The 27,610-nt window shown below is 32.2% G+C and overlaps 1 protein-coding gene across 1 annotated transcript; it reads right to left on the bottom strand.

Moving 5' to 3' along the window:
* Positions 1–6,442: 6,442 nt before the first annotated feature.
* On the bottom strand, positions 6,443–10,555 carry LOC142352013 (uncharacterized). The gene is made up of 2 exons (XM_075404346.1): positions 10,475–10,555; positions 6,443–7,095 (listed from the first exon to the last, which is right to left on the bottom strand). The coding sequence occupies exon 2, from the start codon at positions 7,071–7,073 to the stop codon at positions 6,462–6,464; it is 612 nt and encodes a 203-aa protein (XP_075260461.1). The 5' UTR covers positions 7,074–7,095; positions 10,475–10,555; the 3' UTR covers positions 6,443–6,461.
* Between the last annotated feature and the right edge of the window lie 17,055 nt (positions 10,556–27,610).

The raw sequence follows: 27,610 nt of genomic DNA, 5'->3' as shown, positions 1-27,610 counted from the left end.
AATAAGAATAGATCTAGCGGGATTTCAGATCGATCACCAAATAAAAACATTTTGAAAAACATCAAATTGAAGTAAAGAGGCACAAATGCACAGTCACAGAGCGATTGGACTGGTAGTACGTCTAACGCAAACTATTAAACGCTGTTTAGCTTGTATTTAAGAAGCAGCACAATAACATTTCATCATTGTCATTTAAAAATATGTTGTTAAAAGACGATTAATATATCTCCGTTTGAAGCTCATTTTGGCAGAAAACCCAACACACACATCAAAGTAATAAAAATAATGAACCTGACCCGAAAAAAATTATCCTACAAACTTTTTGACAGAAATATAGATCTTAAAACAGTCACATTGGACAAGCAGATTCCTGAAGACAAAACGGGAAGAAAAAGAACAAAGTTACGTGGAAGTGGAACAAAACAGAATCAGAGAAACGCGAAAAGCCAACAAGAGAATGGATGAGGATTGGCAAGTTGAATCGCGAGCGTTAAAAGCTCCTTCATTGCCTGGAGTGAGGAATCTGTTGAATTACATTTGGTCAAAAAGAAGATCCAGGAACAGAGATAAAAAAGAGTCTTGAAGAAATCCATGAAGTTCTGGCTCCTGGATAAAAAATAAATAAGACGAAAAAGCACACTTCTATAATTTAAGAACCATGAGGTTATGAGCCGCAATTCTGATATTTCTAATTTTGGAACGAAAGAGTATCGCAATATTTCACTGGCCAGATATGCAACAAGACAACCCCTACCTTAACAGGCAAGACAACTGAAAAAATGATTGACAAACGTGCCAAAGATGAACGGAATAAACTTGAAGGTGGATTGAAGGTCAAATACAAGAAACCCAGAGACAAAGCCAGCTGAGTATCGTCAACTCATTCCAACGTTCCTAGAGCATTGAATGTGTGAACGCCCGCGATGCCGACCAAACCTAACTTCGCGCCGCAAAACCTAACAAAAGATTCAGCTAAAGACAACGCACTGCAAACACTACCCCGATCACCAAACAAGCTAAATGAAGACAACCAGACACTCACCAAAAGCAGCCCGGCAAACAAAAGAGATCATCCTCATCAATCACAGAATCTGATCAGTCGAATGAAACTACACAGACCTGTCCCCACATAGTCGTCCCTTTTTCCTTTTCTGTAGCCCCCTTCAGACAAAAATGGAGACAGACAATCAAGCAGCAACAAAAAGGCAACAAGAGCACCACCAAGACTATACAGGCAGCGGTGGCGCAAAATACACCCTCTGCGGCACCTGCTCTCCCACACAAGCCTACCCAGTTTCCTATTCTGTTTTACGTAACTTTGAAGAGGTACAAATGAGCGTCCGGGATGCCGAGAATGTATCTCCAGATATTCTTTAATAAAACTCAAATAACTAAAACTCTGGTTTTTAATATATTGTCAAATCATTAGCCATGATAACCAGTGCGTATTTTACTACTAATTTTCTTATATAATTATTATAAAAATTGTGCAAATTTCTGTTTGTCAAAAGGGGGAAATGTCATACTTTGGTAAAACCATTTCCTTAGTTCATCGTTTTGACCTTCATTTCACCTGTTAAATTTTTCATTTGTGTAGTTACTTTTGTACCATAGTTGGTATCCCTTCAGCTGAATCATTGTCTGGGGCGGAAATGAATTTTAAGTTTTGTTGATCAACCTGTTACTTCGTTTCTTTGCTGTTTGATTAAAACCAATTTAACTGCTCTTTTTTTGAATTCAAGTTTCATTTGATCTAAATCTGCTCCAAATTCGCAAGGAAAAGTTTGGCTAAAATTTAGAAAAATAATTATTTGCAAATTGCTAAGCAATTTACAACTGATCAGTTAAAACTTGATTTCGCTCCCAACAATCAAGCTAAACTCTGAATTAGATCGCAGTTAAACTACGCATTTAAATACTACGCGATTTTGGTCTGCAAATTCATTCAACAAAAGCTAACACACAAAATTGGAATTCGCATTGCCTTGTTGTTGACGACAACCTACAAAAAGCGAGCTCAGACGGAAATTTGTTTAACTTGGTTTTCATTACTTTACACTACTGAGCTACCAGGAGAAAACATTTGATTTCACCGATTTTAATAACTGATGTTGTCAAGTTTTTTTGCAGCTCCAAATCACAGTGAAGTCGAATTCAGTTGTGACTTTGTCATACAGTATTGCGAATACGATTAGTAAAATAAAGCTGAGAACTCATATGGCTTGATCTGACGGATTCATTTCCGGACCAAAGCGTTCTAATAATCCGCGCTAATAATTGCTTCCCATTACAATATTGATATTAGTTGATGCGCTGAGAAAATATTTTGAACTATATAGAAAAATTGTAAAAAAATAAAGTTTATGCTTTGACAAATCTTTAAAACAATTCAAAACTGATCCGACGTGGAATCGTCTTGTCTTAAGCATCATTTTAAGGCATACAACATTTTCGTTTGTTAGTAAAAATTTGATAAATTTGCTGTTTTTTCCATTACATTCTTCTATTATCCGTTATAAAACACAACGCCCTCTTTTGCCAATTTCACATTCGCAAATAGATTGTGAGGCTGTTTGGTAATATTACCTTTTTCGATGGAAGGTTTTAGCCAAAAAACAAAGCATACCTAATTGATAACTTCGCCGAAAATCAAAATTTAACTCCCTCCAGATAAAGAGGAAAATCCCAATTTACAAAAATACCGCATATCAAATTCAATAAAACAGCACACAGAAAAATCAGAAAAATCTCAGAATTGGGGAAATAAAAATATGAATGTTGTAAAAGTTTTATTCTTTCCAAATTAATAGATTCCTTTTTTGGTTTTCAAACGCAAGTAATATTGCTTATTTGTTTCTCACAGATTTGGTATAAAATAAACTCATTATTTGTTATGCTATATCTGTATAACGGTCATATGAATTCTCAAACGCAAGTGTGGTGGCTCATTTAGAGCTTCCCTTTGCCATCGACATTAGCGATTCCAAAAAAAAACGTAATGTGAGCTCAAATGAAAGGCAAAATCCCTCTAAAACAAAACAAATTGTATTGTATGATTTGGTATGACATTTTAGTAGTTAAATTGATCTGATTTCCTCTTTGACTCAGGGAAGATATGCCTGCGTTTTTCTAGAACAAAAGTTTTGCGTAAAAGAGCTCAACATAACATCGATGGAACCAATTTTAGGAACAAACAATGTAGCCAAACGCAACAAATTTCCCATAAATCAGATTTAATTAGAAGAAGGGTAGGAAAGAAAGCAAGGACAATAATAGGGAGGAAGTAATAAAGTTGCAACAGCGGTGCTAAAGCAACTGATTAGAGATTAATGTATTAGAAAAATTGAGCATAAAAATAGAATTCGGCTGACTACCGTTTAACTAGCTATTTTTGAGATAAAAAAGATGTAACCTAGAATTAGCTGAACTGAGTTGCCATTTTTTTTTGCAAAAACAAGGTTTTTTTATTAAGTTGTAGTTAAAATAGTCAAATGAAACACCTCACCAACACCAACAAGATACATCTTATCCAATCTGTGCATATTTGAGCGGTAACAGCGCAGAGTTTCTTCATTGATATTTCCTCAGTTGTTCACAATCATGTATGTAGTAAACTTGATTTTGAAATTTAAGAACTATTTTCACAGATTTTTTTTGAGGAAATGATATTGAAGTTGACTTTCGAGGATACGCGCTTCTTTTGAGCATTTGTTTCGTCTGAGGGAATGGAAATAAGCAATAGTAATCTTCATTAATCCTGAAAGTTGTCTAAGTTTTCAAATTATTACTTTTATCCGATGACTTCTTCTAGTTTTTTAACTTTTCTATGATATTTGCAGTTTTTTTATCTTGTTTGTAAAAGGAAGAGTCAATTATGAGAACACTAAACTGGCTATGTTGAACTTTGGAACAACTTTTAAAAAAGAATTATGCGAAAAGACTTTTGTAATCTTGAAAAACAGTGCATTTTTTGGCTGCCAAAGTTTCCTTGAGCCAATATATACTTTGTGAAATTTTAAAAACAGTGTTAGATTAAGATCATTTTTTTCTTAGATGACTTAAGCTATAATGATTTGATTTTCACCTCGACTCTGAAAAATTCCGATTTTTTTCCAAAGCTTTTTGGCATGAAATAATCAGTTGCAATTTTTTTTTCTGTAATCCGTTAGATCTAGTTCACATCGCCATAATCAGTCCTTGCTACAAGGAGCTATTTGATTATGTTTTCAACCTATCAGATACAAGGAACTTTCAAATTCTGTTTGTAAACTATAAGATTATGTTTTTTCTGCTCCGATATCATTTTTGGTTAAGCAAGCTTGAACAAATGTTTTCTTCCAGCAAATTTGAAGTAATTTTGAAAGACTACTAAAAAACAGTAATTTTTTCTCCAAAAATTTTTTATTCATGTAGGACAACAAAATCAGAAAACAAAAGAAAACTCATTCAATTTGTAACTTGGAAACAAGATTCATGAAATTTCTCTTGCTAGCATCTTTGTTTACGAAAATATTCAGTTTTCTCTACTTGGTGAGTTAAACAGCTTCTTGCGTGGTTTTTGTAGGCTGTGATCAAAATTTTTTGAACCGTTAAACGCACGACAATACAGTTTGCCAGAAAAAAACAATTGCTGACATTTATTAAAAAAAATCAAAATCAATTTTGGCCAAAGCAAATTGTAGACCGAAATTTTTCTATAAAATGAAAAAAAATCAATGAAAAAACAAAGAATAAAATATTCAAAAACATTTTAAAAGCTAATTTTACAAATTATCACCATATTTTTAAATTTTTTAATATCTTTAACATCAAATTTTTTCCAGCCATGCAAAATAACTGTTTTTAAGGTCAACAGATACTTTGCCTGACATACAAGACACCAAAGTGTGCAAAAAGAAAAAAAATGAAAAATTAATTAAATTTACTTAGAACTTGCTGAACAATCTTGGTGTTAAAAATCTTCAAAAACAATTGTGTTGCTGAAATCCCCCTCAATAACACAGCTCCATCAGCCTGTTAATATCAAAAAAGAAAAAAAACGTTTCGAAAAACTTGAAATCAATCGCAAAAATTAGAATAAAGGTTTGAGTTGAAATTGCCAATTATCGAAACCTATACCTCGATGCACCTTAATATATTTTAAAAGCAAACAATACCGACATAAGCTATTACAGAACTTGAATAAGAACCAATTGACAAAAAATTTACGAAAAATTTGGGGAGGTTGCTGATGGTGGCGTTTTTGGTTATCTGACTGTGTTTTTGTTCGTGTGTGTTTGTGTGTGTTGTGTGTGTTGTGTGTGTTGTTTGTGTTTGTGTGTATGTGTGTGTGAGAGTGACTGAGTGAAAATAATTTTCGATTTGAATGCGTAGAAAAAAAGGCCTGTAATTAAGTTCCTCCACCTACAAGCATTGTTTGCACAATAAGCGTCTGTCTTGCTTTCATTTAGCTCTTATGCTGATCAAAAACATATAACTAAATAAATGTTAGTTTGATATGTTACACCAAGATATAAAAATATTTTAAACATCATACTAAAGCAACATAAAGGGAATGCCACATAAGTCGTTTCAAGCGAATATTTAGGAAAACATTGTCTCGAAAATAAGTCTTTTTTAAAATATTCCCAACTTGGAACTAAATGCATGTTTATTGTTGTTTATTTTTTTGGATGATGATTATTGTGACAGTAACCGTAAGATACTAAAAACATCACACTAGAAAAAAGTAAAGGTGAATATTTTCCTTAACAGAGTTAAGGTAAAGTCAAATTAAGGTAAAACTAAGGTACACGAAAGATGCTAGAACTAAAAACTGGGATGGTAGAAAATGATAATCATTCTTACTGAAATGCCAGTGATGTTGCCCGGGTCGAGGTTTGCTGGTGAATTTTTGCAAGAAAAGCGGTGAAATGCGGCGAAAAGAAATTCACCGAGTATTTCTTACATGTTTTCACGGTTAATGCGGTGAATCGCGGTGAATTATTTTTTTTACCGCATTCACCGCAATCAACGCATTTCTTACAAAAATTCACACAAAAACCTCGACCCGGGTGCCGAGAAAACACAAATGCTGTTGCACAGTACAAGTTTGATGGGGGTGATATGTTTGCGTTTGACGAATTCATAGAAAGATTCCCTCGGTTCGTGGCTAAGTGCCAAATGAGCTAATCATTTGTTTGAATTATTTTCAAATAGCGCTCAATCAAAAAATAGCTTTATTTTCGTTATTTGATTTTTGTCTCTGGTTTTCCTTTTCGATCTTCTGAGAAATTCAAGATTTTGTTTTCATTCCAACACTTGACATTCATCAAAGATCTCAATTGAAACGCATTTTAAGATCTTGCAAGTTCGAACATATCCTGACTTTTTCTGACCAAGAATCGTGTATCAAGATCTTATCGCGATATTTCATAATCGTTAAGTTTTTAAGTTGGGAATATTTATTTATAATTAAGTGTTTATTTGGCTGCCAAATCTTTTCGCTTATAGTCGAGATTAATTTGAAGGTTACATCTGCAAATTGGGCATTTAAATGGCAAGTTATGTTCTAATGAGTAGACAACGTAGTCTTTCAAACAAGCTTTGTGGTACGTGTGTTTACACGGCAGACCAATTGTGTTAACTTCCTTGTAGTTTAAACATATTGGACACATCCATTTTGTATGACCTCCGACCACATTCACGCTATCCAGGGTATTTACTGACATCCGGGATTCGGGCCGAACGTGCGACGCCGCAGAGTCAATTGAGAGGTAACTTTGGGTCGCGTCTGAGGTAACATTTCCGTCCCCAACCCAGTTGTTGACAAGAGGGCTGTCAGGGGCGGGTGTGAATATTATGCAATCTTTGTTGTTCGGGTCTTTAAGATACTTGAGTATCTTCTGTTTTTTCTCATCGTAAGTGTCGTTTTCGCAGTCGGGCGTGTGTCCGAGGTTTACATTGCCGATGTGAACATTGTCCGAGGTCTCTTCGGGGTATGAGTCGCAACACATTTTCTTCACGAAGATGCCCAGACAAAATAGGAGGAGGGTTATTTGGAGGGCAAAGAACAAAACCATCAAAAAGTACATCAGGAAGCCGAATGTCGTATTCCTGAAACAGTATTACAATTTGAGTCTCAATTTGGAAGTATGAAGAAATTAGAAATATTTTGCTGGATTTTTTTACTGCCTTGACTGGAATGCGTTGGAAACTTGAAAACAATTTGTCAACTAATTTTCCGTAGAATCTAGGTGAGGTCTTGCAAGATTACAGATCATCATGCAAAAATTTTATGAGAAAAATTTCAAGGTTCCTATAAGACTAACTTCATCCAGCAAGTATTTTGCAACAATAACAACTTTCTGCAAGATCTTAATGCAAAAAAATTCGCAAAATATTAAAGCAAAATTTTAATGCTGGAACGAAACCATTTTTTGACCTCTTAGACTGGTCCTAGCAAAACTAAGCAACAAATTTCCAAAAAAGGCGATGGCCTCGTTTCTTATGTTTGCTTTTTTTAAAAAAAATAACACAGCGAATTTCAGTTTTAAAAGACACAAAATGTAAACGAGACAACAAATGCATAACGTCGTAGAAGTAGTCTATCGCAAACACTAGCACTTTAATATAGACTGGCAAAAAAGTTGCGTAGCGTTCCACTGAAACCATAGCAAAAATTTATTTTCCTGGGGCGAAGAAAAATGAGCTATTCACTGACAAGGTCATTTTTCCCTACATTGTTTTTTTTGTCTAGTGGTTAACCACACTCTTTACTGAAAAACAACAATTTGATTGCATTTTGCCAATTAATCTGCGTAATTTGTTTCCAAAAAGTTCTGCAAATATTTCAGGATGTTTCAAAATTAATATTTTTCTAAGAAAATTTTAAATTGAGTGAAGTTTTTCAGGAAGGTAAAAAGAAGATGATCAGATATGAGCAAACCTTACTTTTAAACACTTAGTGCTGAAAAATAAGGATATCACAAAGAACATTGTTCCAATTTGAAATTCCTTTCCACAAAAAATTTGAAATATCAGAAGGCCGGTCTCATTTTTTACACATTTATAGCAAAATTTTCCGTATGAAAAAATTTTGGCCCTAATTACCTATGATTCAGCTTACTTTAATAATTTAAAGTTGAAGCAAACAAATATTTTAATTCTAATTTTTTGTTGAAACTTTGCAAAATATTGCCAGATATCGAACCTCCATAATATGTTATCATTATATATGGGTTTTGATTAAAAGCCAAATGGAGGTTGAGAAACATGCAATCGTGCATGAAAGTAGAATTTGTGTAACTAGCCACTATTAGCTTTAAAAAAAAGTTCATTCTGCATTTCATAGTTTATTCCCCATGTTTAGTTGTTGTGTATAACTACTAAGATCAATATGGCAAACAGCTGAAAAAAACTTTTTTTCTTAAAACTTCTCACGTTTAATTATTTCAGATTTATATCAATTCCTGTGGGGTACTGAGACATGGTAATGTTCCGTGAGGCACAACCAAACGGTTGAAATCACTCAGAACAAAATTAGGTTCATGCTCATTTTAAGCCAGGTGAAATCTTTTCTTCTACAACATCCCATTATTTTATTTTCTATTTTAATACCAGTCCGCATGAGAAGTCGTCGCCAGATAAGTTCATACTCCACATGAACTCCTCCATATGTATAAACTTGTTCAATTGATTAAGTTAATATCAAAAGTTATAACGCTATAAAGTTTTACAAATTGATCATTAGCTTAACAAAAACTTTGTTTTCTGCACACATTGGTAGTGTGATCAAGTTTTCTAGTATGTGAGCTTTACCAAAAAATATTTCTTAGAGCCAAAAATTTTTTCCGATGAATCGATCTCACGTTTGGTTACAATTGATTATTATTCAGTCGAGATGATATCTTTGATGTCAGCGACCTCTGAAGCATGGCTATGGCAGGCGAGTTTATGGCTAAGTGCTCCAGATAACTACTTGAAATATATTATACACATTAAAACTTGTCACTACAGCAGTCACTGAAACATTCAGAAAGACCTTTATTAAAGTTCCATTATCCTTTCTTCGTGCTTCATAAGTTTTCAGTTATAGCTTCGAAATCGCGATAGGTTAGATATAATGCATTCCAGAGAATAAACTGTAGCTAGCTAATGAACGGACAAATACAGTTTTACAGTTTGTTGAAAACCGTTTTTTAAATTCATTTACAAATAAGCTATCTTTCGCCTGAATTTTGTGCTGGTCGATTTAGCTTATGAAGAAATAATGACATTCAGTCAACTAGAATTGAGAAAATAAAATACTTCTGATCTGTTCTAACTTTTGAACAGATACAGCTTCATTACAAGGCCAATGTCCAAAAAATCAACAAATTTTTTGTTTTGTGGAGACCAGTGACAAAATTTCTTCAGAGCAATTTTAATTATTTGAAACCATTTTCCACGATGTAATATAGTTGCTCAAAACGTGGAAATAGGTTACTTATATCTTGGTGCCAGGAAAGTTGGCCGACAGGTAGGGCGTTTAGTAGTCAGCAAGGGAAAAAAATGAGAACTTAGCCGACAGTTTTATCATTATTGGACAAAAAGGTCTCATTGGTCCATAAATTAGTAGTTCGGTGGACCATTATCCTTGGTGAACGGTCGGGTGGCATTTCACTCGGCCTCTCTGTGGCCACAACCCCTCCCCTGAGGTTACGACCACGGATAGACCTTCGATTAAAAAACTGCTGTATATTGGTCCGCCTACGAAATGGGGTTTTAAAATGGCCAATCACAGCTTCAGAATAAATTTATTTATTTTTATCACACCTTCATTTTACTCAAATTGTGGGCTAAATTTTTCATATTTGGAACGAGTATTCACGGATATAGTACTAAGCACTAAGTATAAATTAAGACAACCTAGTCCCACGATTTAGAGCATGTAATTAGCTTAAAATTTTGTTGCCCGAATTTTAGTAGTATAAATTTGAGATTAAATTTAAAAACTTAAGTGTTCTTGTGAACAGTGATTTGATTTGGGCAATTAAAAAACTGATTTTTGTTCTCCTAATTCACAAATAGTATCGAGAGAGAAATTTCTGAAGCTAATCACCATCTTTCATTTGGTTCTATAGCGTGTCCCTTAAAGTTAAAATAAGCGAAAGTTTCAAAAGCCATATGTTAGAGTTGAAAGGTCAAAGTTCAAATTTAAATCTTGTAGAAAAAACTGATGAATGAAAACTTATTTGAGAAAACGTTGACATTCGAATGAGCACACTGATGCTCAATTGCACGTTTTTGGCGTTTTTTGAACGTTCGCTTATTTCAATTTTATGGGAAGACTATAATTGACACTATCTCAGTCATTAGATACTGCAACCGTGAACAGAGGTGACGCGTGGACATGAGTTACTTATGGCGTGGAAATTAATTAAGAAATATTGCCACAATTTTTACAGCTAGCGCCAAAAACACTAATCGTTGGGAGGAAACGATGTCAACTCACCAAATTGATTCATCTTGCTCAGTAGTCGCAGTGTTACTACTACCACCATTACCACCTCTTCGACTATTGTCTTCATCACCATTACCTCCACTACCCGAAGATGACCCAGCACTCCTTGTGTATCTCCAATTCCGGCTTGGAATCCCGACTTCGGCCGATTCCCGACCATCATTTTGGACTCGGTCAAATCCACTATTCGGAATTTGAGATCGACTTGTTTGCAATATTCCGAGGGCGTAAATTAGACTAACTAATCTAATCAGTCGGCGTGAAGAAATATTGTTCTGCAGCAGCCATTTTAGAGTCATTTTGTGAAGCGAGGCAAGATGGAAAGAAGAGAGATAGATAAAGAGACAGAAGCGCTAGTCTAAACAGTAATAACATGCGATTATAACTGCAGTCTATTTATGGTTTTTGGGGTTTAAAATGGTAATGAGTATGCAATTAGGGTGACTTTGGTTCGTCTTTAGTTCTTCTAGGTTCCTCTCAGTAACCAAGTTGTCAGCGTTTAGTGAGTATATGGTCAAAATATATCCTGATTTTGTGAGTTTTGTGAGGCATTTGATTGGTTTTTTGAATCTTTGGATTTTGATCCGAAAGATGTAGCAAAAATATTTTTGAAAAAAGATTAGTTAAATGCCTCACAAAATGACGACATAATTTGATCTTTAAACTCCAGTGTAAAACGTCGCGTACAATTATCACCACAGAAATTATTAAACTCAGTGTAAAGGTATGAACAATTATCAAAGTACCAGAAACCTGACCTCAAGTTTAAATTCGTTTCTACGTCATTTAGGCTTCCAAATTCGTTTTAGAAAATTATTTGTTCCGACCCCACTTGTAGGGGGAGGAACTATATACTCAAATGGTTTTTTTTTGTTCAGATCAATTTTGGCCGATCGATATATTCATCGCGGAGAAATGTGAATGATATCATTAAAAAGCTGGTCCAGCGTAGAACTCAATAAAAAAAGATTTTTTTGATTTTCGTTGTTTTTCGAGGAGTTATCGAGGATTGAAGTTTTGTGTGAACACGGGATATTTGTTCACATTTAGTGTAATTTTTCTTCAAATTAAGATATTTTCTATAAAAATAGTACTTCAAAATAAAACTTCACGCCAAAAATTGAACCAATTTTCTGTTACTAATAGACTGAAGGCGATGAAAAGACGAGTTCTGGTCTTATAGGAAGTTCACTATAAAAAAAATTCGAATTGTATATGAGGGCTTTTTTTTTTAATTTTTCCACCTTTTTTAAGTCACTTAGAGACAGGTCACTTTTCATATCAAAATTAAGTTAATGACAAACCGCCTTTACAGTCAAATGAAGCCCAAAGAACAAAAAAAACATTTTCAAGGAATCATGTTTTTTTGGCTTCGACTCTGAGTTTTTTAAATGAGATTTTGAATTTCATTTAGAGGTTATACTAATATTTGGAGTCCTATGGCATGGACTCATTGACTAACAGTGCAACACGTTCCGTAATGAGCCTTAATTGAACACATCTAGTGCTTTGAGTGGACAGCTAATGGCTGTTAAGACTTTAAAAGTAATTTTTCGAAAAACTAACCAATCATAAACTTAGAATCGTGAACTGTAATTCAGTCTCAGCGATGACAGCAACCTCCTCCTTCCTACTGCAACCAAATTTAATCCAGTAAGCGGTTTTTTTTCCAGTTTTTGGTTATAAGACTTCAATGATGCAAGATTTCAAAAATTTTAAAAAAATTTTTGGATGTTTTTGTTTCAATGGTTACTTTTGAAGTCTTATCACACGATCCAAATATTGCCTAGCTCCCATTGGCTTAAGAAAAATAAAGAAGAATCGCAGATAGAGTTTTCGGAGAAAAACTTATGGTTTAAATGGCTTCGACACTTTCTTCTTGCACTTTTCCACTGAATTATTGGTTTTCGCCTGTTGTTGTTGTTGTTTTCATAGTCATAGGACTTAATCTGATTTCTTATTGATTACCTATGCATGACAAACATCTCTTTACTCTCCCATTGGGGCTTATTTTAGCATATTTTTTCACTTCCGTTGAAAGTTATTGAATTTCTTGGCTGTTAAAAATTTGAAGAAAATTTTTCTAAATTTTGAAAATTAACCAATCTTACTTTTTTCGTGAACTGTTAGTCAATCTCAGTATTGACGGGAACCTCTTGCTTTCTGCTGCAATTAAAAATAATCTGGTTAGCGGTTTCATCTTCTAACTATCGGTGACATGACTTCAATGACACAAGATTTCAATGTTTTTTTAAAAAAATTTCGGTTTTTTTTGTATTGTTTACTTTTTAACTCTTAATCACATTATCCAAATTTTATCTACATTATCCTAATAATATTTGAATTCCATTAGCTTAGAGAAGACGTTCATTGGATCACAGATAAAGTTTTCGGAGAAAAGCTAATGGTTTAACTCTCTTCGACACTTTCTTCTCGCAATTTTCTACTGAATTTTGGTTTTTGCCTGGGTTTGTTCTTTTTTTTTTCATATTCATAAACCTTATTGTGATGTCTTATTGAATATTTATGCATGAGCATTAAAAACTTTTTTCCTCCTATCGGGATATATCTTGGCATAGTTATTGACCTCTGTTGAAATCTTTTGAGTTAAATGGTTGTTAAGACTTTTAAAATAACTTTTCGAAATTTTTTTTTGAACATTTTTTTGAACCAATCCCAAATTTTTTTTCGTGAACTGATAGTCAATCTCAGTTTTGACAGTATCCCGTTTTTTATACAACAGCCAAATCTGGTTAGCGCTAATCTGGTTAGCGGTTTGATCTTCTACCTATTAGTTTTATAACTTCAATGCGACGAGTTTTCGTTTTTTCATTTTTTCCGTTGAAAGCTAAGAGTTTAATGGCGTTGAAACTACGAGTTTTCTCAAAAATTTCGTGATTCTAATGTATTTGTTCATATTTATTGATTTTTTGAAGTTATTTCGATAAAAAAACAGGAAACTTATTGCAGGAAATTATTAATTGACGATAGAAAAGCTTTTTGTGAAAAGTTCATTTTTAATGCCTAAATTTCCTGATCATTTTTTTTGAATTTGCTGTTTTTGCCTGTTTTTGTAGCCGTAAATTGCTGACAGGTCTCATAAACTTGTAACTGATGATTGGATGAATGATGTTTCCCGAAGAAGTCAGTTTATAGCGAATATTCTTAAATCTTATTATATACATTTTCAATAATTTTTCAAAAATTTCAGTTTTTGTTGTTCTTTTCGTTAAATTGTAGCTTATTTTCATCAATGAGAGGACCCATCCAATTTCTTGTATTTAAAAAAATAACATATCTACTGATATGATTTGTCTCTGATATTTTGTTTGTTGGACAATATGCGTTTTTGAAAACGTTTTTTGAGTGGTCACATTTTGTGTTTTTTTCCTCTTCTTTCAGAACAATCGCGTAATCAAATGTGGCCTTCATAAATTTAATCTCTCCGTATAAATAATTCAACTGAATAAGCAGAAATAACAGTTGACTTAAAATTACTTAATATTCAGATAATGGCTAATGATTTTAATGGTAGCAATAAGTTGTGCTTTTGCAAATCGTTTGTATTTTTTGAGTTTTTCCTTAGTTCGTTACTATGGCTTAGACACAAAGCCAAATCAAAGACAAATCGAAGACAATTTTCAAGGGCGAATCCTTTTTGCTTTGTAATGACTTTTCAGTAAATTTTAGGGATTTTTTAGTTAAAATCTAATGATTTTTAAGACTTTTGAAATTTCTTGGTTTTAACAATGTTGATTAATTTTTGAATTTTGTCTAATTGTTCTAGCTCTTTGTCGACTTGTTACCTAGTCTCATTAGGAAATCTTTCCATCTGGTGTATAGTTAGGAAAAAACAAATTTGAGTAGATAAGATTTTATCTGACTGCATTTTGTTACTGGGTGCTTTTAATTTTTAGATATTCATTTTTTGCCGTGATTTTTTTCTATTTTTTTGTTTTTTTGTCTCGTAGTCTCTTTAGTGTCAGATATCGTTACGGCTGTAGTGAGGAATGAAAGTATGTAATTCAATTATTAGATAGGTTGTGTAACGATTGTTAAAACTCAAACATCTATTTTTGTTATCTCTTCATTTGGTTGACAATTAACTCAAAAATGTATATGAGCTCGGGTCGGAACATCATGTGCGAACGCACATTAACGAGCCTTTTTGTTTACAATTGTACCTACAATTTAAAAAATACACAAGTATACTAGTCATTTGATTGGTTTTCGGTAATGTTTGGTTTATGATCAGAAAAATGTAGTAAATAAACAATATTGAAAAAGAGAAAAGATTAGTTAAATCAAATCAATGAAAACAGTGTAAAGTACCAGAAATCTGACATCAAGTTTAAATTTGTTTCTACGTCATTTAGAGTCTCAAGTTTGTTTTAGAAAACTATATTATAATTTTAGATACACTTTGAAAAATACACAAGTATACTATAGTCATGATTTTTGATTTAATAGTATAATTAAGTTCAATTATTTTGGCACACTTGTTACGTCACAACGACCTAAAAGCCACAGTAACGAACAAACGAACAATGCCAATTCTTCTGCTAAAGGAAAGTCTTTCGACTATAAAGTTTAGTTTCGTTTATTGCTGATTAATGTACCCCTTCCGTTTTCACTCGAATATAAGCGAAAAAAAAACATTAAAACAAAAATAAGCCCAAAAGTAGCATGAGTCAATTTCCTCGGACTTTTGTCATGTACGAATTGACACGTTTAAGCGGATTGTGCCGAACAAAGTTTCACCCAATCCTGTATCTCTCGGATTTAAATAGTACATAAGAGGAATATTTTCAGCTCCCTTTTATGGTAATAGTTACCCGTACCTTCCATTCAGTCGGCATCAGAACTGAATCAGAACATTTTCAGAACAATATTAACTTTCAGTACTGATTCAGAACCTTTTCAGAACAGTTTCTGTAATGATTATGAAACATCTCTGAATCAGAGCAAAATTCAGAATCTATGTCCTCTGAATTCCTCTGAATCAGAAGAAAATTCAGAATGCAATTCTGAATTAGCTCTGAATCAGAATGAAAATCAGAAAGTATTCCCAGCACTGAAAACAAGCAAAAGTTATAACCCTAAAGCGTCAGAAAAGTAAGACAAACCGTCCGTTTCGAAACGCTCCTCGCCAGTGTATTAAAATTATGAAAGTGATCCTTCTCGCTAACCAGAGAAAATTTACTCGCCTTTTAATTGTGCCAGTTTGTACACAGCAACCGACTCTAATGGAAAAACTATATAAAAGTGAAAACTATAATGTTCACGTTAAATCGTTTCCCCCACCATATACAGCAAAACCAGCAAAGCGTAGTTTTAACAATCAAAATTCAGTAAGATATGCAAAACTGCGAAAAAGTCGATTGCGAATATTAATCATGGTAATACACAACGTTTATCCCGAAAATGATACCATACTTTTCTTTCTAGTGTAATCAAATAAGATGAGTTTTTACGACCATATGAGAAAATGAGACATCTAATTTATGTAGATATATTTGAGCAAAAAACTCAATAAAGTCTGTTTGAAGTCTTTTTTTCTTATACTAGATACATTTCTGACAAAGTTTATTGAAATAATAGATTTAAAGTTTTATGCGATGTAAAAACAAAATCGTAAATTTGCTTCAGGATAGGAACGCACTCTGAAATAAAAAAAACGCAAGAATAATTTTGATCAATTCCAAAAATTTTCCAAATGAGTGTTCAGATGAGTGTTCCAAATGTTCAGAAAGGTAGAATCAACAAGGCAATAGTTCATTAAATTTAAAATTTCCGAGCAAAATTTAATTTTGGGGATAATTGAGGCTGTGGTGAATATTGTCTTCATTTTTCAGTTTTGTTCAAAGTATCGAACATGATTAAAAATGAAGGTTATTTTTATCTCCGAAACTATTCTGAACTAGTTATTGTTACTCTCTCCGTATGCAACAAAATTTTCAAAAAAAACATAATTTTAAATCTTTTATTTTCATAAGTTCAGAAACTCAAATAATTTTACTAGACGAAGGTGTATTGGAAGCAACAGCAAAGAAAATTTTTGCGAAAGCTAACCTAGAGGGAGGGTTAATTCGACTCTTTGACTAATAGACCAACTGTTTAAAATTACTCTAGCGCTATAAAGTTTTGAAAAATTTTGAATAAATTAATACAATGAATTTTACAAGAAGGTTTCCAGCAGTTTGAACAAATTTGCGATGAATGACAACTTTTCCTGTTTTTAATTATTAGGTTTTCATAAGATTGCCAACAGCCCAATGCATTGTAGTACGTTAATTGTTATCTGCGTTTGCGAAAATTTAAAAATTTGTTCGGCAAATTCTCCAAATTATTGAGACTAAATCAACAACGTTATTTTTCTTTCTAGGTAAAAATTCAAAAAAAAAATATCACTTAAATTTGAACACCGTAAAAAGATTTATCAAACGGTGAAACAGAAATGAAAGACTTTCCCGAAGAAAAATTAAACTAAAAAAATGGATCAAATATCATAAAAAGCGGATTACACAAATTGAATACAAGGCGTCTTTTATTAAAAAACAGTTGAGGCATTACCCAACCCTAAAGTTCTTGTCATAAAGATAGCATATTTTGCTATCAAAACGCAATTCAAAGAAACTGATTAATTTATTCAAGTACGTTGCTTTTGTTACCAACCAGTTGCTAGTTAATATTCCCAATGAATTAAGAGTTTTGATTAACACAGTCGGTATTTGAAGAAAAGTTAGCTGAAAAAATGATTACCGCTAAAATTACAGTACTATTGAAAACATGATAAATTTTGCTTAAACAAGCAACTCAAATAATTTTTTTGCATAAATCCCTTGGGGTTAAAATTTCAAAATATGTTGAAATTTACATCATTTTTTTTGTGTATTTCAAGAATTGAAGCTGTTAATTTGTGAAAACTTATGTTCTAGTGTATGCCTTTATTTTGTCTTCGTCTTCTGAGAAAAGTTCCCTATTAGACAGCAACAGAGTTATATATAATAATTACAATTTTTTTCAAACCCGTTGTATGTTTAGTCTGCAATTAGGTAAATGTCAATATCTATCATGTGATGAAGAAAAAATAATTGATAAAATTTTGCAAGAACTCAAGAACATGATTTTAGGAGGCTAAGAGATATAGCGGTTAAACAGTTTTTGATTACCATCAAGAGATTCAAGCAAAGTACGTCATCTTTTGTACAGTGCTTTGCCACAATTAACTGCTAGATTTTTGAAAATAATTTTCCTAGAGAAGCAATGTTGTCTGATGCAATAAAGGAATGCAATTAAGAAAATTTGAGAGCGCTCTTTTTCAAACATGCATTCAATTCTTCAACAAGTAACAATGAATTTTCATATTTTTTACTAAAAATACATACATATATATATATATATATATTTAAATATATATATATATATATATATATATATATATATATATATGTATATATATATATATATATATATATATATATATAATGACTTTGACCGGGAATATATCAGCTCAAACTCTGATAGTCCAAGGATAGTGTTTTTAATCTTAATTGGTTTCAAATGTTTCTGCTATTTTTTGTTAACTAATTGACTATCAAAAAATGATGCTTCTTGTTGATCAGTTTTGAGGACCGTCGAACGAAGTTGAACAAGGTTCTTATTGGCAGCGCAAAGGTGTCTTCCTGATTTTTGCGTTTAGAGAGCTAGAGGATTAAATTGTTTGTAAGTATTTAACACGGTGGTGGATAGAACCAAAATAACAGATGTAAAAGTTCCTCAGTTTTCCTGCTTTTTTGTCGTGTCTCGCCAAATAAATTACAAATTATATTGATACAAATTCCTCTTGCCGTATGAGACCTTATTTTTTGGCATCACTGCAAAAACATGTTGGAGACACATTTTGATGCAAAAAGTTATCGGGAACCGTACTCAACTAGGAAGAAAATTTCAAAACTTTCACAACTTACGCCATTTTAAGGTTTTTTTCTTTTTTCCGAAATCATTAAAAAATTTTAAATGTCAATACGTTGAAATCCTGACTCCATAATGAGGGACATATTTTGATTGGGTCAAAGACGAATGAAATAGAAGCAAAAAGGAGACAGCAAGATTATCTTTCAATATTTTAAAAATTTTCTGCCAAATCATTTATCGGTCTGTTTCTAGGAAATGCCACAAACCCGATGGCCTAGAATTCATTTTTGTTTACCCTTTAAAATCTTGTCAAAAACAATTACAGCAAAAACTGCAAACCCTTGTGCTGCGATAAAAAGTTGCAAAAAGTTGACAATAGATAGCAGCTTTTTCCTTTTTTGCCATCTAATTGTGGTTTCTGATGACTTTACAGTTTAGACACGGATTTTCATGTTTAACTGTTTCATTAATTGCTTCCGAGGTAAAAAAAACGATGTATGATAGTTTTTGGAAATCATTTAACCATTTTTTGTCCTGCTCATTAGTTTTCTAACATTTTTCCAATTTTTTCGAATTTTTCTTATCCTATCAGTTTTCATGCATTTTTACAGTTAGTTTTTGTTCAGCTTTTTACTCCAAAACTGGTTATAACCATTTCCTAAGTAACACCTGCGCAAATTTTGCAGATTTGAAGTTTTTGTAAACATACTTTTCTAAGCATTTTTTCTAAGCGATCCATCTATTGAGCAACTGAGGTGGTGATAGCTTTGTTCGCTTGGCTTTTATCAAAATTTTTTGTTTTCCAGTGCTTCTTTTGCCTAAAATATCTAATGATACAAAGAATATTATCATGGGTAAACATTTCAGCGGCCTGATATGGTAATTTTTTTAAATCAAATTTTGTTTTTATTAAAAAAACTCTAAATAACTAAAAATATATAAATGATACTTACTGGACACAATAAATTGTTGCTTTTAAGCAGAAAAATTTTCGGGTATTTGGAAAATAATAATAATTTTGGTAACAACAAACAAATTTTGACGCCGCAATTTGCTGAAAACGGCTTTTTGAAAAAAATAAACGTACAACGCCAATTAATATTAGATGGAACGCTATTTCTCAAGTTCACAGGCAGAAAATTGAAAGAACTTATTTTCGGGAAAACATAAGTCACTTTTTGTGAAACCTCGTTGATGAAAGTGAAGTTTGAAGTAGAAAGAGAGGAAATGTCGGCAGGGAAGGTAAATATTAAATTTGAGTTTAACTGAACTTATTCAACTAGTTTTACGTTTTTTGCAAGTTTACGTTTCAGCGGTGCTAATTGGTTTCGAGTGCATTTTATCGTGAGTTGAATGATGGTGACACGCGATATTTTAGTGAACTTAATTCTAATAGAAAAGCACGGCTTAATCTAGTTCTCAGTGATAGCATTAATGCGGTATATGACAACAAAAATGCTTATATCCTGGGCAATTTTCCTCGCTGTAATTATCGCTTCAAAGATGGTTGTATATTTGTGTTTATTCACACGGCTTCGTCAGTAAAAATCAAACAGCGCGTATTTTATGTACTGAAATTGTTTCACCATTTCGGTGCAATTGAAATATCTATTTTCACTCGCGATTAGCTTCCCTTTTTTTCTGAACTGATTTCAATCCCCGTGAACAAAAATAACGGGTTCAATTTTTGAAGATATACGTTTTAACAAGCGTGGCGCCCAGCATCAAAGAAATGGAACAAAAATTTTTTCACTTGGAGCTGGCAATCAAACTTAAAAACTCTAATTTATTCCATTTGACATTTTATCTAAATGAGAGAAAGAAAACAAAAAATTGAGTTTTAAATTCAGGAAGAATTTGACAAGGTACCATCAAAAGCGATGGCTTACTTCAGCAGGGTAATTGTGGTGAAACATCCTCATCCATTCTAAAAAAATTTCTTCAAAGGACAAAAAGATGTGACAGAGCGGAAAAAGCATGTGTCGCAATGTGGGTAAAAATACTTCATTAATTGCATTTGAGACTAAATGATGAAAAAATACAACTTCAAAGATCAGATCAAAATTTTATACAAAACAAAATTGCAAGTGATTGTCAGTACTTTCAGTCAATCGAACCAAACTTTATGCGTGTGAAGTTTACTCCTATGAATGTATGATTCTTAATTAAACAAGATTTGGTAACCTGTGTTTCCACATAAAGTTTCAACACCGTTCATCCACATTTTTGGCTTAATCGTCTACCCAATGAGGAAGAAATACAAAATTTTCAAAAATTCACAGTCATTCAGCAAACCACTAAATGAAAAAATAAATGACGCATTAGATGGCTGATGAGACCTGTCATTACGAGAGTACGAGACAAGACAATTTAAATTTCAAACAACAGCAAAGAATAATTACAAAAGTTGTCGTCTAAATTTAAAAGAAATTACAATAACAAAGTCAAAATGGCATCATCTAAAAGCTAAACAAAACAAATTAAGCTGTGCTGTTCAAAAAAGTAAGGAGAGCTGGGCGTAATGAGACTCAGTAACAATTCAACAAAAACAGCAGAAAAGGCAGAAGAGTGATTAAAACCATTAGCCATCAACTGAAATCATTGGAAAGGTTCATTTTTTTTCTTTTTAAGGTATAATGGAGGGAACAGACCTCATCGGTTATAACTTCTGAGGAAAAAATGGAGACATTTCATTATCCATAAAATGTTATGCGACTAAAAGAAGGTAAAAGTCAGTCAAATTAAAGTCATTTAATTTAACAAGAAAACGGTGTCGCAGCCATAAAACCATAAGCAATTAACTGAGAAGTTAAAACAAATTTAGCTGCGCATTATTATCCTTTCAAGGCAAAAAATGACTTGCCCGTTAGAAACACATTGTAGCAAGGACACAAAAAAATTTCAAAAATTGACAGATATTCAAAAACTGCATTTTAAATGAAAATGCGTGTTATCGAAGTTAAAAAATAATTAATAGAAAAGAAAATGATTATAAGGAGGGACTTTAAGCTCTCCAGAGATGCTCTCTGTCTTTAGAGATACCAGCTATATTTTGACAACAGTTAGATAAAACTGACAAAGTTCAAAAATGCATTGACTTTTTTAAGCATTTCTTTTTCGCAAATAATAAAACCACAGGCTTTCAATTAAAACACAAATCATCTTGCAGTTCATTAGGAACCAAACTGGTCTGATTGTTAGTGGTCTTAGACTATTTCATAAGACTACAAGAAAACAAATACTGACGGAGTTCAAAATTTCACAAACAATTTGCCGAAACTACTTTATTGAAACCGTTAAAATAAGGAGATATTATGAACCTCATAGATAAATCTAATACACAAAAGAGAATTGTTGCAAACTTCAGCAAAAAATTGAAAAGACCTGTCAAAAATGAGACTAAGTAGCATGAAGACAAAAATCAAGAGTAAAAGAAGGTAGGTTTGAATATGCATTTTTAAAAGTATTTAATTTTAAAGTAATAAAAAGCCTTTGCTAAAAACTGAATACTTTGAATTGGTGCTTTTATACATCTTGAGGAGGGCATTGGGATCGTTCACTATCCAGAATCTGTTGAAAAGAAACCAAAAGCACGACAAACACTCGTAAAAACTTAACATCTATGAGGTTTTGCGAGAGTGATGTCGCAGCCATCAAAATGAAAAAAATAACAAAAGTTCTATTGCGCATTTTCAAAAATTCATTTGGACCCGTCAATAATATATATTTTGAAAAGTAAACAAAAAAAACTCAAAATTGCGCAATCATTTTGAAACGTTTCTTGTGAAAATTGATAGACTAGTCTGGAGAAAACGACTAAGTCTGGAGACTGTAGAAAACAAGTTCAGGCATAATGCAAGTATTCAATTCAAGTTTACAAAAACAAAACAATTTGTAAAGCAGTAAAAATAATGAGCTCATCTTGGAAAACTAATAAATATTTATATATACATATATATATATATATATATATATATATATATATATATATATATAAATATATTTAAAACGTTTATTTAAGCTCATTTTCAAGTAAATGGGATCTGCTTGAAACTTGCTTTGAAATCATTGTCGCCTGTAATTTGTATTAAAAATTTTAAAAAAAATTGAAAAATATTTTGAAATAAAAACCTTTCGGAAGAATTAAAGAAATTTGAAAGAAACCATTCAACCTCCCTCCTCAATCTTTAACGTTAAAACCAATAATACTGTTTTTGACAATTTTTACAAATTTTATCAAAGTTAACAAAAATTTCGTAAAAAGTTACGGAAAATGTGAAAAAAAACAACGGAGAGCGGTCCACCATTCACAAAACTTTAAACCTTGATACATTTTTAGAAGTAAAGATTTTCAAGAAATCTATTCTATGCTGGACGGTCTCTTTAATGATAACATTCACAACTCTCTACGATGAATATATAGATTGCCCAAAATTGACTGAACAAAAAAGCCCGTTTGAGTATATAGTTCCCCTCACTAAAGTGGGGTCGGAACAACACAAGATGAAAAAATATTAAAATTTTTTGAATAAGAATTTGTTGTTGTTATGATTTTTTTTGGACGATCAGGGTACAGATTGAGGAAAACAAATAGTTTAATATTTTTCTATGAAGACCGCAGTCGATTTTGAATAGATATCTTGCAAGATTCTAGCTCGAACTAAAGAAACCAAAACGATCATGTTCAGACTAGATTCATTTACTACTTTATAACGACTTATAATTTCAAACATTATCAATTTATAATGAGTCTGTCTGGCGTAACCATGTCATATCACGGTCCCTGAGTTTTTCCTAAAATAATATCATGCACATGCAATGAAAATTAATTTCGTCCACATGAAACGTTATGAAACATGTGATCTAATTTAATTAAAAACAAATTAATTTTTGCTTCACTCACCAAAATCTGCTTGAAAATTTCGTCTGCTCCAATTTCGTCAAGGCACGGATGATGAAATAATCCAAATTTCAAAACATGAAGACATGTTTTAAAACAAATTCTTAAAAGAAGTAATTATAATATCAAATTATTATAACAACAGGATTTATAATAACCACTCGTCAAAACGCTGCAAGAACAACATAGTAATATTTATTGAAATCAAACATGCTTTTTGTTCAGTATTTTCATTTTTAATCCATTAAAACGTTCACCACACACGCTAAAAAACGTATTCGAGAACAACTGCGATATTATTTAATCAATGAATAGCACAGAATAAGCTTAAAAAAGCTGTATAGTAGCCAAAATATTTCTCCAGCACCGATATTTTGGCGTGATTCGAATTAATTTTAATCCAAAATGGAACAACAAAAGAGGTCAGCGATGCAAAACGACAGATGTGTAATTCCTTCTCCTCTTTCTCCTTAACAAATTTCCATAATCATTGGATAGGGGGCCAAAAAGGACCGGGATAAAATTTTGGCAACTGCGGTGTGTTTTTATGTTTACGCACATTTTGAAGACTTCGCTGAAACAAGCGGCCCAAACGCGAAAAGAGAGAACAAACAAATTTAAACTGATAAGGGCGGGTTTTGGTTCAGGGAAAACGAGATATTAGTGAGGAAAGACAAATCGTCTGACTAAATATTCCAATTGCCTATATCTTGCAAAAATTGTTGATTGAAAGAAGCTTCTTTGTTGCTAAAATTATTCTGTAGAAAATAATAGGAGTCGAAATTTATCGTTAAGATTGGTTAAGTATACCCAACTGCTCAGGACAAAAAAAATAATTTTTTGCCCAGAAAGAAAAACGTGAAACATATTTAATTTGTTGGTGTCTAAGTTATAAACAAGGTTAAGATTTCTGGAGCAAATGTTTCCAAAATTGATTTTTGAAGCAGAAGTGCAGTCTCAGACAAAAAAAGTAATTAGCTTTTGAAGATTTTTCTCCGCTGACTCATAACTTAAAGGACCACGTCAATTATTCGGCGACGAAAAATACTCATGATTTTCTAAAATGTCTTAGAGACCAGTTTACTGAACTACCATATCAATTTAACTAACAGAAGAGAAGAAACGATTTTGACTTAGCTTAATGACTTGGACTTAGAATGAACTCAACAGAAATTAGTTTAAACCGCCAGAGAATATTTCTTTTGAACGCAAAATGAGGACGAAGAGGCTCGGTAATGTGTGCTTGCACATAATTTTCAGACACCGTTCATCCACAATTTTGGTTTAATTGTCTACCGAAGGAAAAAGGGATAGGAAACTTTTAAAAACTCAAAAACTGCTTAAAGAGGCGTTTGAACAAAAAGTATTGCTTCCAACCCAATTCACTTAACAAAATTAAAAATTCCAAATTAGACCTGCCATTATTAAGACTACAAGACAAGACAATTCACAGAATCAATAAACAAGAACAAACGTTATTTACGTCCAAAACTTCTCAAAGCTAATAAGAAAGTCAAACTAGAATTTAAACTACACAAAACAAATTGGGGTCTTTCCCATTATAGAACCCAATGAAATTATAGCCCCCATTATAGTATAATTACCATGATTGGGGAGGGGGGTGGGGGGGGGCTATAGGTCATCTGACCACTAAGCTGGGGGGGGGGGGGGAGCTATAATGGGAACAACCCTCAATTTTTAATTCACTAAAAAGAACGGACCAACCCTTAATGATTCACGGTAACAAGTAAGCCAAAAGGAAAAAAGAAGAAAAAGGCCAATGTTAAAATTCATATTTGATATTTATTTGAAATGATTTTTAAAAAAAGATCTTTAGATTATCAAATGAAATGTTCGAGTGGGTTTATAGTTTTTCAAACCTCTATATGAAGACTTTGCAACCTGTCAGTATCCAGACTAATTAGTACGTCTGCAAAAAACGACAAAAACAGACGAAATACAAAACCAAATTAAGTTTTTTGAGAAGAGGTTAAAACCATTACCTCTTCCGAGAAATGAAGAAATGAAAAAAAACGCAAGCCATAATATATTACACTTTTTTCAACACCAAATCTTTTAAAGTTGATCCATGATCTCTGAATATTGGAACTACGTTAAAGAGCCAAAAAAGACCCAAAGGTCAAAGTTAAATTTAAATAATTTTGTTTTTCTTGCCGTAAAAACATTAGCCATCAATTGAAATTAAAAAAGGTTTTTTTTCTTCAAACGGAGCAATTCAGAGCAATTCATTAATTAGAACAAGTCTACGTCACAAAAAGAAAGACAAATACAGACAGAAAAAAACCTTAAATTATTATTTTTTTTAAAACAACTGGAATCCAAGCTGTTAAAACAGAAAGCAATGCAGTAATAATATTTAGAACAATTGAATGAAATTTGCCCTATTATCATTTTTGTGATAAGCTACTGGTGAAAAATTACATTATGTAACAAGCATACAAAAAGCAACAAACTGAAATGACAAAAAAACAAATCTAAAGTCTCCGAAACATTTCTGGTCTTGAAAAAATTTAGCTATCTACTGAAAACAGTAAATAGGGTCTTTTTTCACCGCTAGGACCTGCAATAACCCTGAGTTGCGACAGCATTATTAGGACATTAAAAAGAAAACTACAATTGGAGACAGAAATAACAAATTCCCTTAAATTTTGCTGGAACACGGTGTCGAAGCCGTTAAATACATAATCTATTCACAGAAAAAAGTGACGAGTTCAATTGTGGTTTATCAAAAAGGGTAAAATGTGATATGATTGTGAATGATACAAATATGAATGATACAAATATGATACAAATGTGAATGATACAATTATGAATTTAAAGTATAAGAAAAAGTGCAAAAAAAATTTTTGTGAAAAACCGTAGTACTAATGCCGAAGCACCATCATGTAAAAAATAAGTTAGCAAAAACTTTAATATAAAGTTTAATTCTATACACAGAAAATTAATCCTGTCTTACAAACTCCTAAGCTACAACTTGACCAAGAGTTGCAAAGCTCCTTGATCAATTGTTTTTTGAAAACAAGTTATTTTAGGAGTCGCAAAGACCAAAAACATCCCTGAAAAAAATTAGGGAGCGAAAATGACCTTCCATTATTATTGTTTTTTTTGAATTTCTCGTTCTTCATTTAACAGAGAAAACTCAAAAGTGAACAATTGTTTTGCGGAAAACAGCAATTGATTACAATCCGAAATATTTTGAGGTTTTTAGGACAAAAATTAGACCAAAACAAGCCTTGCTCTTGCTGTTCGTCTATTATAGACATGCGATTTTTCACACTATCTATTATGCATATGGGTATTTATATAAAAAAACTGATATATATATATATATATATATATATATATATATATATATATATATATATATATATATACTAGTAGATACTTGATAGAATCTTAATAGCGTAAAAAAAAATTAGGTTATCAGTTCTTTGATCCTATTTGATTCAACATATAAATTGCAATATCATTTTAGAGTTACTGTTTCTACCAAAAACTTTGTTATATTTGTTCTTGCTACAATCTGGGCTCAAAAACTAATGAAAACAAATAAAAGTCATCATTTTCTTAGTTGTTGAATAGTTGTTTTTTTTTTGGCACAGAGACTGATAATTTGATGTTGCTAGTTTCAATTCGTTTTGAACTAAACGCAATAAACATTTTATGTATCAATAATGTTGCGCATAAGATTTGCTTGTGATGTATGAGCTTTTGGCAAAAAATTTAGAAACTGTGTGCCGGTGGCCCCAATTTAAAACGACTCGTTTTTCTAATCTTGTGCATCAAACTGCATTTTTTTATTGAGATTATTGTTACTTCTAATTGATTTAGTGCGAATTTTGAAATTTTTGTTCTTTGAGAATTTTATTTTACAAAAAAATTACCGATTTTGAAAGCATCTTGGAAATTTTGCAGAAAGGGAATAAAGGCTCTTGATATTGTGATATCTCTTTTCCTCATCTTTGAAGCTGATAAAAAAGAAGCTCTGTGGTCATACGGCAGCGGATGACACGAGATAACATTTGTACTGTTTTTTTCAATATTTAACTAGAACCAACAAACAGACTAACCACAGTATCTATCAAGTGAGACTATTTAGAGCAAAATCTTCATTGAAAAATATCGGGGGAACGATTTTGGCAGAGGAGTATGATCAAAACAGTTTTCTTGTTTTTCCCCGAGCTCAATTATTTTTAAAACATTGCACTATTTAACAGTTAAAGGCGATCATTACCAGGCGTTGAAAATCAATTTCATGAAATAGTCAGATGCCGCCTTACTTTAAAAAA

The sequence above is a fragment of the Convolutriloba macropyga genome, chromosome 1, assembly GCF_964194025.1.
Source record: "Convolutriloba macropyga chromosome 1, txConMacr16.3, whole genome shotgun sequence".
Classification (NCBI taxonomy): domain Eukaryota; kingdom Metazoa; phylum Xenacoelomorpha; order Acoela; family Convolutidae; genus Convolutriloba; species Convolutriloba macropyga.
The sequence above is the reverse complement of the archived record's forward strand: the minus strand, read 5'-3'. Positions and strand labels throughout refer to the sequence as shown.

Bases quoted from the DNA above. Each gene is read 5' to 3' on its own strand.
- LOC142352013 (XM_075404346.1), bottom strand. From the start codon at position 7,073: ATGTACTTTTTGATGGTTTTGTTCTTTGCCCTCCAAATAACCCTCCTC.